Genomic DNA, 16113 nt, shown 5'->3' with positions numbered 1-16113 from the left:
AGACAGTTTTCTGAGGTCCTATTAGAATAACTGTGACATGCTTTGGTCAAAATACCACAAGGGTAGAGTACAAAAGCTCACTTTGCAACTATGTCCTTCAAACTTTGTTTATACCAGCCAGCTCTTGGAAGTCAAGTGAGTTATTTGACTCCTCTCCACCCCTCTTTCTGGGGGTGTAGAAAATGGTGTTGTAGCTTTTTGTTACAGATGTGTAAGGTGCAGCAAATGCAGAATATGAATTTGGATGGAGATAGACATGCAGAGGCTGGATACTTATACTCTATATGCGTAATCTAACTGACTGTATTAAATGTTCTCATACCTTGGAAGCCTCAAAATAATTGGTAGGGTTGCATTATATGAGGATTTTAAGTTGGTTGTCACTTCATACACCAAATTAAATACCCTCAAGAATGGAAGAGGCATATTTATTTCCTTAATAAACTGCGTTTCCTCTAAATGGCTTGTTTTTGCCCAGGCAATGAGCTTCATCGATGAGTTCAGAGGGCTGGACCGGGACATTGAAGGCTCACCCAAGCGTTGGAAGAAACTGGTGGAGTCGGAGTGTCCAGAAAAGGAGAAGTTTCCACAAGAATGGAAGGGGAAAAGTTCACTGCAGAAACTTGTCATGATAAGAGCCTTGAGACCGGACCGTATGACCTATGCTCTTAGGTGATGAGGGCGGATTTTCATTTAGTTTTTTTCTGATTTTCAAGATTATGTATTGCATTTTGGTGACAAATCAGCTTGTTTACCTCCACGTCCTCATAAGGAATTGTATTGAATTTAATTTGAAAAAATATTCTAATATATAATTACAATGAGTATTTTGGTACCTCTACACAACCACTTTTTTGTGACTTCAAAGCCAAGCATTTTATCTTCATTTATTTATTTGGACACTGTAGGAACTTTGTGGATGAGAAGCTTGGAGTGAAGTATACCGAGGGAAGGAAAACTGAATTTGCAAAGTCTTTTAAAGAAAGTGGTCCTGCGTCTCCTGTGTTTTTCATTCTTTCACCCGGCGTGGACCCACTTAAAGATGTCGAGTCACTTGGTAATGCTCACAAATAAGCACACAAATACATCATAAGATACTTCTACTATACTTGCATTAAAATGACTGATGGGGTTTGTTGCAGGTTTTTTTTTTTTCATTTGCGTTTTTAGTATGTAAGCACATAAAAATATCCAGTGTTGTGCATTCCAGGAAGGAAATTGGGTTTCACCATAGACCATGGGAAGCTTCACAATGTCTCATTGGGTCAAGGACAAGAAACAGTTGCTGAGATTGCCATGGAAACGGCTGCCAAGGAAGGACACTGGGTTATATTGCAGGTATGACTGGGGCTAAAAAAAGCTTTTTTTTTTAGACATGTACATAGTGTTCCTTCTGTTTTTTAAACATGTTGACTTCCTTTTAGGTACACCAGTAATTAATAAAGAAGAAATATAATATTTTATGCATGATAATGATTGTGTTGAGTCATTACCGTCTTGTTTACACTACTACATGCCATTTCCCTGCAGAACATCCATCTGGTTGCTCGCTGGCTGGGTACGCTGGAGAAGCTCCTGGGGCGTTTCTGTGAGAGCAGTCATCCAGACTACAGAGTGTTTATGAGTGCTGAGCCAGCATCTACGCCCCAAGAACATATTATACCACAGGTAGTGTAGCGTACTGTACATGCATTAAGGATACGAATGATTAATGCATCCACCCAGGAGTCCTTTCTCTAATCAAATTATATTTCTTCTATGTTCAATGAAATTCTGAACTGAAACATGGACACTAAGTCATAAGAAAGTTATTTTTTTTACATTATACATTTAGGGCATTCTGGAAAATGCCATCAAAATCACCAATGAACCACCTACAGGCATGCTTGCCAACTTGCACGCTGCTCTGGATCACTTTGACCAGGTGAGGATTTCTACTTTACCTTACTACCCCAACTTCTGTAGATATTGGTCACACAAAGACATTTATTTGTTCCTACACTGACCACGCTCCAGGACATACTGGACCAATGCAGCCGTGAGCAGGAGTTCAAGACCATCCTCTTCTCTCTGTGTTACTTTCATGCGTGTGTGGCTGAGAGGAGGAAGTTTGGGCCTCAGGGCTGGAACAGAAAGTATCCATTCAACACCGGAGACCTTACTATATCAGTTAATGTTCTATACAACTACCTGGAGGCCAATGCACAGGTGCGGTGTGTTTCAATGAGGATGACTGAGGTGATGATTGTATTTGAAATTATTTTCTAATATTATAATGATGAAGGTGCCATGGGAAGACCTGAGATATCTGTTTGGGGAGATCATGTATGGAGGACACATCACCGATGACTGGGACCGACGGCTCTGCAGAACGTACCTGGAAGAATACATGCAGCCCAACCAGGTTTGTATGAAAATTCAAGAAAGAAAGAATAATGAATGAGTATGACTGTTTGGGGAGATTTTGCTGTTTTGCCAAAGAAGAAATGGACTAAACATAGGTGCTACCTAACTGTCTTGAGAAAGTACTGTTTAAAGTACTTCAGTTTAGACCAGGTGTAAAGTTGGACCGGTGCAAGAAGTTTTACTCTCCTATGAAAGGAAAAATTTAATTTCTTCTCTATTTTCTTATTAGTTCGACCGAAAACTTGCGTTGGTACCTGGGTTTGTCATCCCCTCCAATCTAGATTACCAGGTAAGTTAAAGTAAATCTTGTTTTAGGAGACATTTCCTTGACACAGTTCAGCCTCCTTAATGACTACATTTACATGCAGTCAAAATTCAGGTTATTGCTAATATTCTTACTGATTCTTACTTACTGTTACTGAAACATTCGGAATATTCCGTTTACATGCGTGAGTAAACAGGGTTATCCCTGTATACATGGTAATTAATCATTTGGGATATCTCGATCAAACCAGCGACGCACGGAGAACATCATGACGCAATTCCCGTCATTTCCGCTTCTTCTTCCTGTATCCAAATTCAAAACAAATGCTCCTTCGCGCAACTTTTCGCTCACTTTCTTGTAAATCTCGCTATCCCAGTACTTTCTACCGTCTACAAATGCCAAAATGTTCATATCCTTCATTACTTTTATAAAATGATTAGTCTCCTCCTCACTCCAAAAGTGTGGTCTCCAAAAGACCAAGATTCCTTGCGAAAAGAGCATGCGCAGAAAACAAATTAATGTTCTGTTTGATCGGGATATTCCGTTTGGTGTATACATGACCAAATATTCGGGTTTTAAAAGCAGTAACCCAAGCAAATTTGGGTTATTCAAAGGGGTTATTGGTGTTTACATGGCCGTGCAAATTCGGGTTATTGCCAATGTTCAGTTTTAAAAGGGTTATTGACCGCATGTAAACGCAGTCAATGTTACACTATTGAGTATTAAAGGGGACCTATTATGAAAAACGCGTTTTTTCTTGCTTTAACATATATAAAGTGGTCTCCCCTCACCCTGACAACTCAGAGAAGGAGGAAGGCAACCAAATTCTGCAGTGTCTGTACACCCCGCCCGGAGGATCCTTCCAGTGTCATGTGGCTTTTAGGAGCCGTTCAGATTTGTGCATTTTCGTTACGTCACCAAAATACAAACCACGTCTTGGTTGGCCTCAACTAACTCCGCCGGCCAGAGCATTGTTCAGAAGCGGTGACTGTTTCAACGAGGGACAGTAGAAATGAGGTTTTGCATCGACACTTACCCTCATAAAAGGATAAAGTACCAACAGCACGGACCCGGCAACTGCACGCACACGAGTCAGCGGTAAGAACGTACATTTTTTATGTTATTTATATTTGTTTACAAGTATGATCTATGCATGGGCTAAGTATTTAGCTTAGCTCCGGTGTCGTGCCAAAAAGTGATTGCCTGCCAGAATCTGATTTCTCCCCTGAAAATGGGTCTTTTTACCTGCCAAAAATTGATTGAAGACCAAATACAGTTAATGAAAGGTTGTTTCTTCCTAAATATGATTTGATCTCATTCTTGAGCTTCATAATATAAACACTAGAGCTCACAGGATAGGACCATTACAACACAAAATAGGCATTTTCATCTGCCAAAAATGGATTGATGGCCAAATACAGTTAATGAAAAGTTGTTTCTGCCTAAATATGATTTGATCTCATTCTTGAGCTTCATAATCTGAAAATCTGACGTTTTAGCGCTATCGCTCAACGGGCTGCTGTGCGCGCTCCCGAGGCCAGAAATCAGATTCTGGCAGGCAATCACTTTTTGGCACAACACTGGTGTTACTCCGTGTTACGGAGCTCTATTAGTACCGTAATACATTTTTTTCTGTTTATGGTTTCAGATCTTCCAAGCAACGCACCTGAAGCTGTTCAACGACACCTTCAGAAGATGCATGGTCCTTCCTTGAGCCAGCAATAGTGCATAAATGTTATTTATATACAACTTATGTTTTATTTTTTTAACAATAAAGTTGCCATTTGTGAACCTTGAGTGTTGTGATTTCTTTACAGTTAACATGATTCATTTGTCTTGTAACATAAGAAATGAAATGATGAGGAATCGGAGTAAATAACTGTGGTGTACCTGTTTAGAATTCAATTAAATCTACCTGTGTGAATTAGTGAGAAGACGAGGTGACCCGGATCCCTCTTCAGGTAACAAAAGGCTGATTTATGGTTCCGCGTTACACCAACGCAGAGCCTACGGCGTAGGGTACGCGTCGATTTAATGCAGAACCGTAATTCAGGCTTAATATCCGTTTACACCGCGTAACTGCATGCGAGCGTCCGACTATCGCGTCGAGCTGCGTGACATCGGACGCTCTCTATCCACACTGAAACCGTTAAACTCGCGGCCAGTTAGGACAGTCCAATACAAAATAAAACAATGGAATTGATTTTGTCACTGAAGTTCGATCGCATCGCATGGGACAAGGTTTAATAGTTTACGCAGCCGCTGCTCTTCTGCCCGGAGGCTTTGTTCCCACCCCTGCTACACGTCATTCAGGCAGCCAATCAGCACAGAGCCTCATTATCATAGTCTCCCCTCCTCTCAGAATCCCTCATAGATAATGAGGTTAGAAGCGGTAAAACTAGAGACATGGCCCACAGGCTGAATTTCTGATTTATGTAGAAAAAACAAGCTTTTGATTGTTTTTAAGACATTCAAGGCCTGTTTAAAATATACATTAAATGCCATAATATGTCTCCTTTAAACCAAAACACTGACAGATGACCCTGACGTACATGTCCAAATTAGGAAAAGTGTGTAGATTCCAAAGATGGATGCATGTTAACAAATTAAATGAACCTGACAACATCATACATGAAATCTTGGCTTCACGGTCTGCAAATACAAGACAAAATTGTAAGTAAGATGATTTTTGTTGTTAAATTTATTTTTTTCCATGTGTAACCCACATGAAAAGAGTGGTTACTAAACCTGTCTATGTTATTTAGAGGTGTAATACCACGCCCGACCACAGAGTGGCGCACTTGCTTTATATGTGTCTCGGGTCACGTTTTTCCCAGTCCCGGTTAAGATGTCGACCTGAAAGGTCCGTCCGAACGACCTAAAAAGCTGTGAATAAACTAAAGAACTGAATTTAATCCTGTGTGTGTGAGAAGCTAACGGAGGAGCGTTCCTGTCTGTGGGCCCTCTCATTGTGAACTCCGATTGGTTTTTGATTCCTGTAGACCAGAACTGGATCATTCTGAATCCTTGTGGGTTCAGTGGCGAGCCAACATAAGAGACGATCGACTGTGGACGGACCAGGTGTGGCCAGCCGTGAGGTCCGCCCTCAGAAGACATCAGGACCATCGACTCATTTCATCAATTCAAGTCCAGATAAGACCATTACAATAGAACTACCCGGGTAGTGTTAGGAACCGTGTGCACACACCAAGTCAAAGAACTCTTTAATCTCTGGAAAAAGGGACACTTTTATTTGAACTTTGTTTTATTTTATTTTGGGTATTTTTGAAAGAGCTCTATTTTGTACCAAATGTTATATTTTGTTTGCACTGCCATATTATTGCTACTGAGGCAATAAAATTTGTTACTATTCAACTTCACGTCCAGTCTCCCCTCGTGAGTCCATTAATTAATTCAAGAAATCCATCTTATTCCGAACCTAGGTGAATGTTAGTGTCATTATTATTATAGTTGGGATCTATAGTTTAGACTAAGGGCGCTACATAAATCTTGGCGAGCCAGCCAGGAGATGGTTTAAATTCTTGTGACGTGGAAGTTGAACAGTTGACATTTTTATTGCACTCCATCTGTGAACACTGATAACCAAACATGGATACGGTTACATCTGAAAATGTTAAAGTGCCTAATTCTGTTCTAGTAAGTGGCATAACTGGTAGTGATACAGATGTTGAAGTCCTTGAGCACTTAAGACGGTATGGTGACATTGAAAGGGTAATTAAGGTTACCAGCACTGAGGCTAAATTCAAAAATACAGCCATAGTAGAATATGCATCAGGTGAAGGTATTGAGTATATTCGGGATAGCTTACCCTGTGACATGCCTACCAGTAACCCAGATGTCACCCACCACATTCAGCTTCTTTCTGAGCTGTACACCGCAAACAGAGGTTCTGTCTTGACCCAGACTTTCTTGAGCAAACTGAGGGATGTGGCTAAGTTAAGTGGGGCAGATTTTGAGAAGGTTTTGTTAGATGAACTGGCTAGAATTCAAGAGTTTACCAAACCTGACACAACCGAACTAGATGCATCAAAAGATAACCAGGAACCTCAGCATGCTAGCCCCGCACATACAGCTGACGTAGCAGTTAACGCAGGTTCTGTAAACGTAAATGCTGATCTGACCCACTCCTCTGGACGTGGTTCACTCCCACTCGATGTAGGTACAGAGGCGTCTTCCCTGCCTAGAAAACAAACCTTGTACTTACCTTCTGAACAACTTACCACTCCAGAAGTGCAAAAAGTAGTGGTTGAACATGTAATTAAAAACAGTGAACTACCTTTCCATTATCATGGGAATACCAGGCTCAGACCCTTCTCAGGGAAGACCATGTGCCCAAATTCAGAGTCTGATTATGACACATGGCGCAGTACTGTTGAGTTCTATCTTGCAGACCCCGCCATGTCTGACAAACATACAACCAGGAAAATGGTTGAGAGTCTCCTTCCGCCTGCTGCTACCATTGTCAAGCATCTTGGGCCCGACTCTACCCCCCATGAATATCTTGCTCTTCTTGACTCTGCTTATGGTATCATCGAGGATGGGGATGAACTTTTCGCAAAATTCCTAAACACGAACCAAGACTCTGGTGAAAAGCCTTCTGGCTATTTGCAACGCTTGCAGACAGTCCTGGGTAAAGTTATCAAAAGAGGTGGGCTGACTGCTAGTGATTCAGATCGCCAGCTGCTTAAGCAATTCTGCAGAGGCTGCTGGTACAATGGCTTAATTACAAGTCTCCAGCTTGAGCAAAAGAAAAATAACCCGCCCTCCTTTTCTGAGTTACTCCTCTTGATACGTTCTGAGGAGGACAGGCAAGCTGCTAAGTCCAGCCGGATGAAACAGCACTTGGGGGTTACCAAAACAAAAGCTCAGTCAAACTCACTCTCAGTGGAAGAATATGCCTCTGATGTTGACATAGCAGAAACTGCCCCCTATGATGGACAAAAACTAGAAAAGCAAATGGCAAGGCTACAAGCCCAAATAGCTTCTCTAAAGGCTTCTCTTAGTTCAAGCCAGGCGTCTAAGCCAAGTAAAAAGACAAAGGCTAAGACCAAAGTTCCCGCTGTGGAGGAACCCTCACCCCCCACAGAGTCAAAACTCATAAAGAAGCCCCGCCCATGGTACTGTTTCAAGTGTGGTGAGGACGGCCATATTGTGCCCTCCTGCAGCAATGAGGCAAACCCTGGGCTAGTTGAAAGAAAGCGCAAAGAGTTGAAACAAAAACAAGCAGCTTGGGAAGAGAATTTAAACTGAAAGCAGTTCCTGATGAGGGACTACCAGGAACTGAAACTGAGAATGAACGTCCCAAATCCCAGACTAAGACTGAAACAAAAGCAAAAACTAAGACTAAAGTACCGATCCAATCCCACAAAGTAGAACACCAAATAAAGCTACCTAAAAGACTTGTAGGACAGAAATGTGTAGCTGATGTTGGTGTGTCAGGGGTCGACACTAAATGTCTCCTCGACTCTGGGTCTCAAGTCACCACAGTAAGTCACTCTTTCTACAAGACCCACCTGTCAGAGCACCCCATACAACCATTTAAAGCCCTGGATGTTGAAGGTGCTAATGGTCAGAATGTTCCATACTTAGGCTATGTACCCATCAATCTTAAGTTTCCAAAGGAATTTGTTGAAACTGAGCCCGAAGTTTCTGCTTTAGCCTTAGTAGTCCCAGATCGACGCAGGCGCAGTGACTGTAACTTACCTGTATTAATAGGTACAAATGCACTTGACCTTTTGTATGAGGAATACTGTAGTGACAAAAATCCAAACGAGCTGTCCTCTGCTTACGGCTACAGACAGATTATCCGTATACTCAAGCTCAGGAACAAGGCCAACTCTACAGGTAGAGTAGGTTTAGCGACTCTCAAAGGCAGAGTGCAGCAAGTAATACCTGCCCAAGAGAGAGTCTGTTTTGAAAGCTATGTCAGGGCTAACACCACCAGTGAATGTGTAATAGTCGAACAGCCTGAGTCCTCTGCCTTGCCCGGTGGAGTATTTGTAGAGTGTTGTCTCATCAACCTGCCCAAGCAGCGTCCTCACAAACTATCTGTGTGGGTGAGAAATGAAAATGACCATGATGTAACGTTCCCTACAAATTGTGTCATTGCAGAGCTCCATACTCCTGGTGAGATCTATGATAGCTCATCCGATTCAAACAAAAACACTGATACTGTGAAATGTTGTTCTGCTACCCCTGAACCAGTCCATGAGCCTGCCGAGTCTGATCTTAAATTCGACTTTGGCAATTCCCCCCTTCCAAACGAGTGGAAGGATAGAATAACACAAAGTCTAAATGAGTATGATGATGTATTCGCTCAAAACGACTTGGATTTTGGACATGCAACTAAAGTAAAACATCATATAAATCTAAAAGACGAGACCCCATTCAAGCAAAGATCCCGACCAATCCACCCAAACGACTATGAAGCTGTGAGAAAACATCTGAAAACGCTTCTGGACGCAGGGGTGATTCGTGAATCGGAATCCCCTTATGCTTCACCGATCGTAGTTGTTCGCAAAAAGAATGGAGAGGTCCGTCTTTGCATAGATTATCGTAAACTGAATTCACTGACAATCCGAGACGCCTACGCACTTCCCAACCTTGAGGAAGCTTTCTCAGCCCTTGCTGGATCCAGATGGTTTTCCGTCATGGATCTAAAATCTGGATATTACCAGATTGGGATGGAGGAACGTGATAAGCCCAAGACCGCTTTCGTATGCCCGTTGGGGTTTTACGAATTCAATCGGATGCCCCAGGGCATTACCAATGCTCCCAGTACCTTCCAACGGTTGATGGAGAGAGTCATGGGCAGCATCAATCTGAAGGAAGTATTGGTGTTCTTAGATGACATCATTGTGTTTTCGAGCACATTGGAAGAACACGAAACCAGGCTTAAGCATGTCCTCCAGCAACTAAGAGAGAATGGTCTTAAACTTTCTCCAAAAAAATGTCACTTCTTCCAAAGTTCAGTGCGATATTTGGGGCACATTGTCTCAAGCAAGGGAGTAGAGACCGATCCTGACAAGGTCAGTGCTCTTAACACTTGGCCCAGACCCCAAATCCTCAGCGAGCTCAAATCTTTCCTTGGCTTCGCAGGGTATTACCGCCGCTTCATCAGAGACTATTCGAAAATAGTCAAACCCCTCAATGACCTCACAGGAGGCTACCCACCTTACAGAAAGGGCCAAAAAACATCTAGCCTCAGAGGGTACTTCAACCCCAAAGCTCCCTTTAATGAGCGATGGACACATCAATGTCAGATAGCCTTTGAGACCATCATTGAAAAACTCACTTCCGCACCTGTCCTTGGATTTGCCAATCCAAAATTACCGTACGTCCTCCACACGGATGCAAGCACTTCAGGTCTAGGGGCTGCCCTGTACCAGGAACAGGATGGCGAAATGCGCGTTATCGCCTATGCTAGTAGAGGGCTTTCACCCAGTGAGAAGCGATACCCAGCCCATAAGCTAGAGTTTCTAGCCCTGAAGTGGTCCGTCGTGGAGAAGTTCCAAGACTATCTGTACGGAAACACATTCACAGTCATAACGGATAACAACCCATTGACGTATGTTCTGAAGTCGGCCAAACTTGACGCCGCTAGTTATCGCTGGCTGGCTGCTCTTTCCACTTTTGATTTTAACATCAAATACCGTGCTGGGAAAAGCAACCAGGACGCAGACGGTCTTTCCAGACGGCCTCATGACACTCTGGCTGACGACCCAGTTTCTCTTGAGGAGAGAGAGCGAATTAAACAATTCACCTCACACCATTTCTCTTCCTCTCCCAAACAAGACCTATCCATAGACACAGTCACCGCCTTGTGCCAACGGCATCTCCTAGGTGAAGCTGACAACCACTTACCTTCCATCACCTTGGTGGAATCCCTAGCTATTCATCCTGACGCAGTACCAGACATATACGGAGATGAGGGAGTCTTAGGTTGTTCCACCATACCAACCTACAGCCAACCAGAACTCCAACAGCATCAAGGGTCTGACCCTGTCATTGGACAGGTTGTCAGGGTCATGGATGTTGGAGGTGAAGTCAATCCCGACCTTATCTCTGACTCGGTTGAGCTCAAGCTAATGCTTAGAGAATGGAAAAGGTTGGAGATGAAAGATGGCCTCCTCTACAGAACTCGTTGGTCAGGAGATTATGTAACTTACCAGTTTGTTGTCCCCAAGTCTCTCAGACCTACCATTCTCACGTGCCTACATGAAGATATGGGCCATATGGGATTGGAAAGGACCCTGGACTTGGTTAGGGCACGGTTCTATTGGCCAAAAATGGCTGAGGATGTGGAGAAAAAAGTCAAGTCATGTGGACGTTGTGTCAGAAGGAAAACCCAACCAGAAAAATCTGCACCTCTTGTGAATATCCAAACAACTCGTCCTATGGAACTGGTGTGCATAGATTACTTATCCCTAGAGCCCGACAGTCACAATATCAAAGACATCTTGGTCATAACCGACCATTTTACAAAGTACGCCGTTGCCATACCAACAAAAGATCAGAAGGCTACAACGGTTGCGAAGGCTCTTTGGGAACAGTTTTTGGTGCACTACGGGTTTCCAGAGCGGCTGTTAAGTGATCAGGGCAGGGATTTCGAGTCTCAACTCGTCAAAGAACTCTGTGCTCTAGCAGGTATCACTAAAGTGCGCACAAGTCCCTATCACCCAAGAGGAAACCCCGTAGAGAGGTTTAATCGAACCCTTTTAGGCATGTTGGGAACCTTAAAAGACAAAGAGAAAAGTCACTGGCGAGACTATGTAAAACCACTAGCCCATGCCTATAACTGTACCAAGAACGATGTCACTGGTTTCAGCCCATATGAGTTAATGTTTGGGCGCCAGCCTCGGCTGCCAGTGGACATCGCGTTCTGTCTACCTATAAAAGATGGCTCTCCTAAATCTCACTCCCAGTATGTCAAAAATTTGAGAGTACGCCTAGAGGAGAGTTATGAAATTGCCACCAGGAATTCACAAAAGGTTGCTGATCGGAACAAACGCCGCTTTGATAAAACAGTAAGAGAGTCAACACTAGAGGAAGGTGATCAAGTGTTAGTGAGGAACTTGCGGCTACGAAACAAACATAAGCTTGCGGACAAGTGGGAGTCGACGGTGTACAAAGTCCTAAATAGGATGGGAGACTTACCTGTGTATAAAGTACAGCCCATCAGTGGAGATGGTCCCACCCGAACTCTACATAGGGATCTCCTACTCCCTTGTGGTGACCTATCCGAAGTGGAGGAAACTGAACCGGTCAAACCCAAGGTCCGTAAGCCGAGAACCAGACAAAGTCACACTCAACTCTTAGAGGAACACTCAGAGTCTGAGGACGATTCACTTATCTATCCTAACCAGTCATCTGTTATCCCTGAGGAAAGGTTTGTCCAAGTGATTGAAATCCCAAGGAGACAGCAACTCAATGTGAGCCCAGTAATGGAGGATAGACACTTGCTACCCATACCAAGGGCCTCTCCGACCTCTCAGTCTCAGGATGAACCTAATGACAGCAGCCTTCCTGTCGAAGCTGTTGGGACACCTGAGATGGTAGAGGACGAGGAGCCTGAGGTCATGGTGGACCATCCCCCTACCGGTGGAGACACTATTCAACCAGACATGACAAGTGAAAAAGAAACGGATATGACAATTGAGAAACGACCAGATGTGACAAATGGAAATCAACCGGACATGACAAATGAAAATCCAGCTGTAGCTGATGAAGGAAATGATGCATTTTCCAGTAATATGGAGGATTCTGCAGATGGAGAAACAAATGACTCCACACGCAGATCAGAAAGATCACGACAGCCCCCTGACCGTTTCCACTACACTCAGTTGGGTAAACCCTTAATCTCCTTTGCACAAAGTCTCTTACAAAGCTTTAACCAAGCACTTGACGCCATTGGTGACTATGATAGTTCCCCAATGAACCACCAAATAGCTCATGAAGGGACTCATGCAGATTCAAGAGGGGAGGGTGTAACCCACATGAAAAGAGTGGTTACTAAACCTGTCTATGTTATTTAGAGGTGTAATACCACGCCCGACCACAGAGTGGCGCACTTGCTTTATATGTGTCTCGGGTCACGTTTTTCCCAGTCCCGGTTAAGATGTCGACCTGAAAGGTCCGTCCGAACGACCTAAAAAGCTGTGAATAAACTAAAGAACTGAATTTAATCCTGTGTGTGTGAGAAGCTAACGGAGGAGCGTTCCTGTCTGTGGGCCCTCTCATTGTGAACTCCGATTGGTTTTTGATTCCTGTAGACCAGAACTGGATCATTCTGAATCCTTGTGGGTTCAGTGGCGAGCCAACATAAGAGACGATCGACTGTGGACGGACCAGGTGTGGCCAGCCGTGAGGTCCGCCCTCAGAAGACATCAGGACCATCGACTCATTTCATCAATTCAAGTCCAGATAAGACCATTACAATAGAACTACCCGGGTAGTGTTAGGAACCGTGTGCACACACCAAGTCAAAAAACTCTTTAATCTCTGGAAAAAGGGACACTTTTATTTGAACTTTGTTTTATTTTATTTTGGGTATTTTTGAAAGAGCTCTATTTTGTACCAAATGTTATATTTTGTTTGCACTGCCATATTATTGCTACTGAGGCAATAAAATTTGTTACTATTCAACTTCACGTCCAGTCTCCCCTCGTGAGTCCATTAATTAATTCAAGAAATCCATCTTATTCCGAACCTAGGTGAATGTTAGTGTCATTATTATTATAGTTGGGATCTATAGTTTAGACTAAGGGCGCTACACATGCTATATCAAAAAACTGGCAGCTTTTTCCGTCAAGTGAAAAATAATTGCATTCAATTCTCAGATTTTACAAACTAACAAATAGTCTTCCCTGTTGCAAAATCTTGAATTAATTGAATTAAATTAATTGAGATGAGTGGTAACGCATGATATCGCACCATTTAAGTACGTTTTTGACAGTTCCTTTGAGTATCATGTGGCGGGACTTTGGGATGAACTTACTGCAACGTCAACTCCTGAGAATATTACCAACTGTTTTCATTCTTTTCCACTTCTGAATAACCTCTCTGATTGTAGATAATGAACTCCAAATTGTTTTGAAATGGACTTGTGACCATTCACACATTGGTGAGAAGCAGCAGTCACTGGTTATAAATCTTTGGTGATGCCTGTCCCCCTTGGCTTTGTGTTACGCTTACAAGACCAGCAAACTGCCAAAACCTCTACTTTTAGATGTGGCCACACTTCCTGACGATTAAATCATCTGACTTCTGGTTTTTCACACTGTGTCTGCATTTCAGTTCAGTTTTTGCAGAATAATAACTCCAATGTGTTGTTAGATGTTGTTCATCTAATGTTACATTACACATAATTTGTAGATCTGGAAAGGACTAAATTATAATTTTGATATAATATTTAAATTGAAGGAAGATGCACTTGATACAAAATATGGAAATTAATTTTGCTCCCCACTTCTGTTATGGTACATCTTAGGGCTACCATGACTTCATAGATGAGATGCTGCCCCATGAAAGCCCAGTGCATTATGGGCTGCACCCCAATGCAGAAATTGAGTTCCTGACTATGACATCAGATAACCTTTTTCATACTCTGCTGGAGCTGCAGTCTCCTGATGCTGTAATGGGGGAGGGCGCTTCACAGACGCTGGATGAGAAGGTATCCACACCTACAATGTTTCTATGGAAAAATATAAATCAGCACAGCTGACAAATATCATACATTTTTTTTACCTGCAGGTGAAAACGATTTTAGATGAAATCCTGGAAAAGCTGCCAGAGGGGTACAATATGTCAGACATTACTTCCAAAACCGCCGAGCGGTCGCCGTACATCCTCGTCTGCTTCCAGGAATGTGAGCGCATGAACACACTCACTTGTGAGATACGGCGCTCGCTGCGGGAGCTTGACCTCGGACTCAAGGTATTTTTATACTTGATCCTGCTTTAGTGCAACCTTTATGATCTTAAAATTGTGAAATTAGTTCTACCTGTAATTACAGTGTCTCAACTTTAATGTGCCAATGCTTCACTGACACTACATTTAGAATTCCCAATGCGGGTTTTCATAGTGATGCACCCGATAAATGTCTCTGTAAAGGGTGAACTGGCCATGTCCTCTGAGATGGAGAAGCTGCAGACAGCCTTGTTTTTCGACAATGTCCCTGATACTTGGACCAAGCTGGCCTACCCATCCACCTACAGCCTGGCCATTTGGTGTGTTCCACTTTTGTCTGTGCATTGTTGAAAATCTGAGACAGTTGACTTTATAAAACAAGTTTACACATTTTCACATTTTCAACTAAGCTACTTTTAATTGAAGTTACTGTGTTGCAAAGAATGTTTCAAAAAGTATGCATGTTTATATGTGACAAAGTGATTAATAACAGAGATCATCCATGCTGTTGTCTTTCTGTGTGTCAGGTGTAATGATGTGATGCAGCGCTGTAAAGCGCTGGACAGCTGGACTCAAGACTTGTCTCTGCCCAGTGTTGTCTGGTTATCTGGACTGTTCAACCCACAGTCCTTCCTCACTGGTAACTCAGATAGGAGATCTTCCATGGTGTAGATTAACTGATTTTTCTGTATCTGCATTTGTCATAAGACTTTGTCACATCTTTGCTTTCCAGCTGTGATGCAGTCTTTGGCTCGTAAGAATGAGTGGCCTCTGGATAAGGTCAATCTTACAGTGGATGTGACTAAGAAGTTTAAAGAGGAGTTCAACCAACCTGCCAGGGAGGGTGCATATGTGTATGGACTTTACATGGAAGGTAGATGGACATCTTTGTTTCTTTGGTGCATAGTTCAGGGCCCGTGCTTGAATTCTTGTGCAAAAACAGGAAGAAAAAAAAGGGATTGTAAAATGTATTTGCCCTCCTTTTATTCCAGGTGCAAGATGGGACATTCAGACTGGCGTGATCAGCGAGGCTTGTCTAAAAGAGCTGACCCCAGCCATGCCCGTAATCTCAGTCCGAGCTGTGCCCAATGATCGACAGGAGACCAGAAACATTTACGAATGTCCACTTTATAAGACCAAGAACAGAGGACCCACATACGTTTGGACTCTCAGTCTTAAAACCAAGGAGCGGCCCGCCAAATGGGTCCTGGCTGGAGTGGTGCTCCTGCTCAGTGTGTGAGAGGCTCAGAGACCACGGGAGAACATTTAGAAGTCGATGAGATGGATCAGCTTGTAAGAGGTATTTCACAAGTGAGCTGTCTTTGTGTTCCTTTGGAGGTACTTGTACTATCTATTTCATCAATTTCACTGCAATTTAGTGCACATTTCATCATTGAAAATATTGGATGACAGAATCTCTAGAAGAACAAAGTCACTGGAATTAAAACACACTTCTATTCTTCTTGTAAAAAAAAAGATACAACAAACAAAAAAGTATCCTATAAGCAGGACAA

At 42.9% G+C, this 16113-nt stretch overlaps 1 protein-coding gene across 1 annotated transcript in view; it reads left to right on the top strand.

Annotated features, from left to right (window-relative positions):
- dnah9l (dynein, axonemal, heavy polypeptide 9 like) overlaps positions 1–15839 on the top strand; it is a 46424-nt gene extending 30585 nt beyond the window's left edge. Inside the window, exons 74-87 of the mRNA XM_061731076.1 lie at positions 479–672; positions 909–1057; positions 1211–1338; positions 1531–1668; positions 1835–1924; positions 2017–2208; positions 2285–2404; positions 2636–2695; positions 14181–14363; positions 14444–14626; positions 14804–14919; positions 15127–15239; positions 15333–15473; positions 15592–15839. Of these exons, the coding sequence (XP_061587060.1) occupies positions 479–672; positions 909–1057; positions 1211–1338; positions 1531–1668; positions 1835–1924; positions 2017–2208; positions 2285–2404; positions 2636–2695; positions 14181–14363; positions 14444–14626; positions 14804–14919; positions 15127–15239; positions 15333–15473; positions 15592–15839 (2055 nt within the window). The remainder of the gene's footprint in view (positions 1–478; positions 673–908; positions 1058–1210; positions 1339–1530; positions 1669–1834; positions 1925–2016; positions 2209–2284; positions 2405–2635; positions 2696–14180; positions 14364–14443; positions 14627–14803; positions 14920–15126; positions 15240–15332; positions 15474–15591) is intronic.
- Positions 15840–16113: the final 274 nt, after the last annotated feature.

This window comes from Cololabis saira, chromosome 10 (genome assembly GCF_033807715.1).
Source record: "Cololabis saira isolate AMF1-May2022 chromosome 10, fColSai1.1, whole genome shotgun sequence".
Lineage (NCBI taxonomy): Eukaryota > Metazoa > Chordata > Actinopteri > Beloniformes > Belonidae > Cololabis > Cololabis saira.
Note: the sequence above shows the minus strand (reverse complement) of the source record. Positions and strands in the feature narration are given on the sequence as shown.